This window comes from Tupaia chinensis, unplaced genomic scaffold (genome assembly GCF_000334495.1).
Source record: "Tupaia chinensis unplaced genomic scaffold, TupChi_1.0 Scaffold000706_1, whole genome shotgun sequence".
NCBI lineage: Eukaryota > Metazoa > Chordata > Mammalia > Scandentia > Tupaiidae > Tupaia > Tupaia belangeri.
The window spans coordinates 593474-593860 of NW_006160229.1; the positions used below are offsets into that span (position 1 = coordinate 593474).

At 70.3% G+C, this 387-nt stretch overlaps 1 protein-coding gene across 1 annotated transcript in view; it reads right to left on the minus strand.

Annotated features, from left to right (window-relative positions):
• LDOC1 (LDOC1 regulator of NFKB signaling) overlaps positions 1-291 on the minus strand; it is a gene marked incomplete in the record, with an annotated part of 1385 nt that extends 1094 nt beyond the window's left edge. The window contains 1 exon segment of the mRNA XM_014592501.2: positions 8-291. Within this exon segment, the coding sequence (XP_014447987.1) occupies positions 8-158 (151 nt within the window).
• Between the last annotated feature and the right edge of the window lie 96 nt (positions 292-387).

Sequence of the window (387 nt, forward strand, 5' to 3'; positions counted from 1 at the left end):
AAGGGTCCCGGGCAGCTCGGCGGACGTACCGGGCGCAGCAGGCTGGCTCTCTCGCATCCCAGCAGCCGCAGCTGTTCCATGAGCTGACTGTTCTCGATGCTCAGTGCGCGGTGCCGCATCAGGAGCGCGTGCAGCAGCATCACAAGCTCGTCCACCATTGCGAAAGCTTTGGAAAGGCTGGGCAGGGCTTGGCTCGGTTCGGCTGGGCTCGGCCAAGGTGTTCACCGAGGCCTCGCAGGAAGTGCGTGTCCGCTGAGGAGCGCGGCGGCCAGGGGCGGGGGCGGAGCGCGCTGGTGTCCTGACGGCAGAGCAAGCTCCGCCCACAAGGCCACTCCGGTGGCCAGCGCGCCGGCGCGGCGCAGGAGGGGCGGGGGCAGAGAAGGGGGC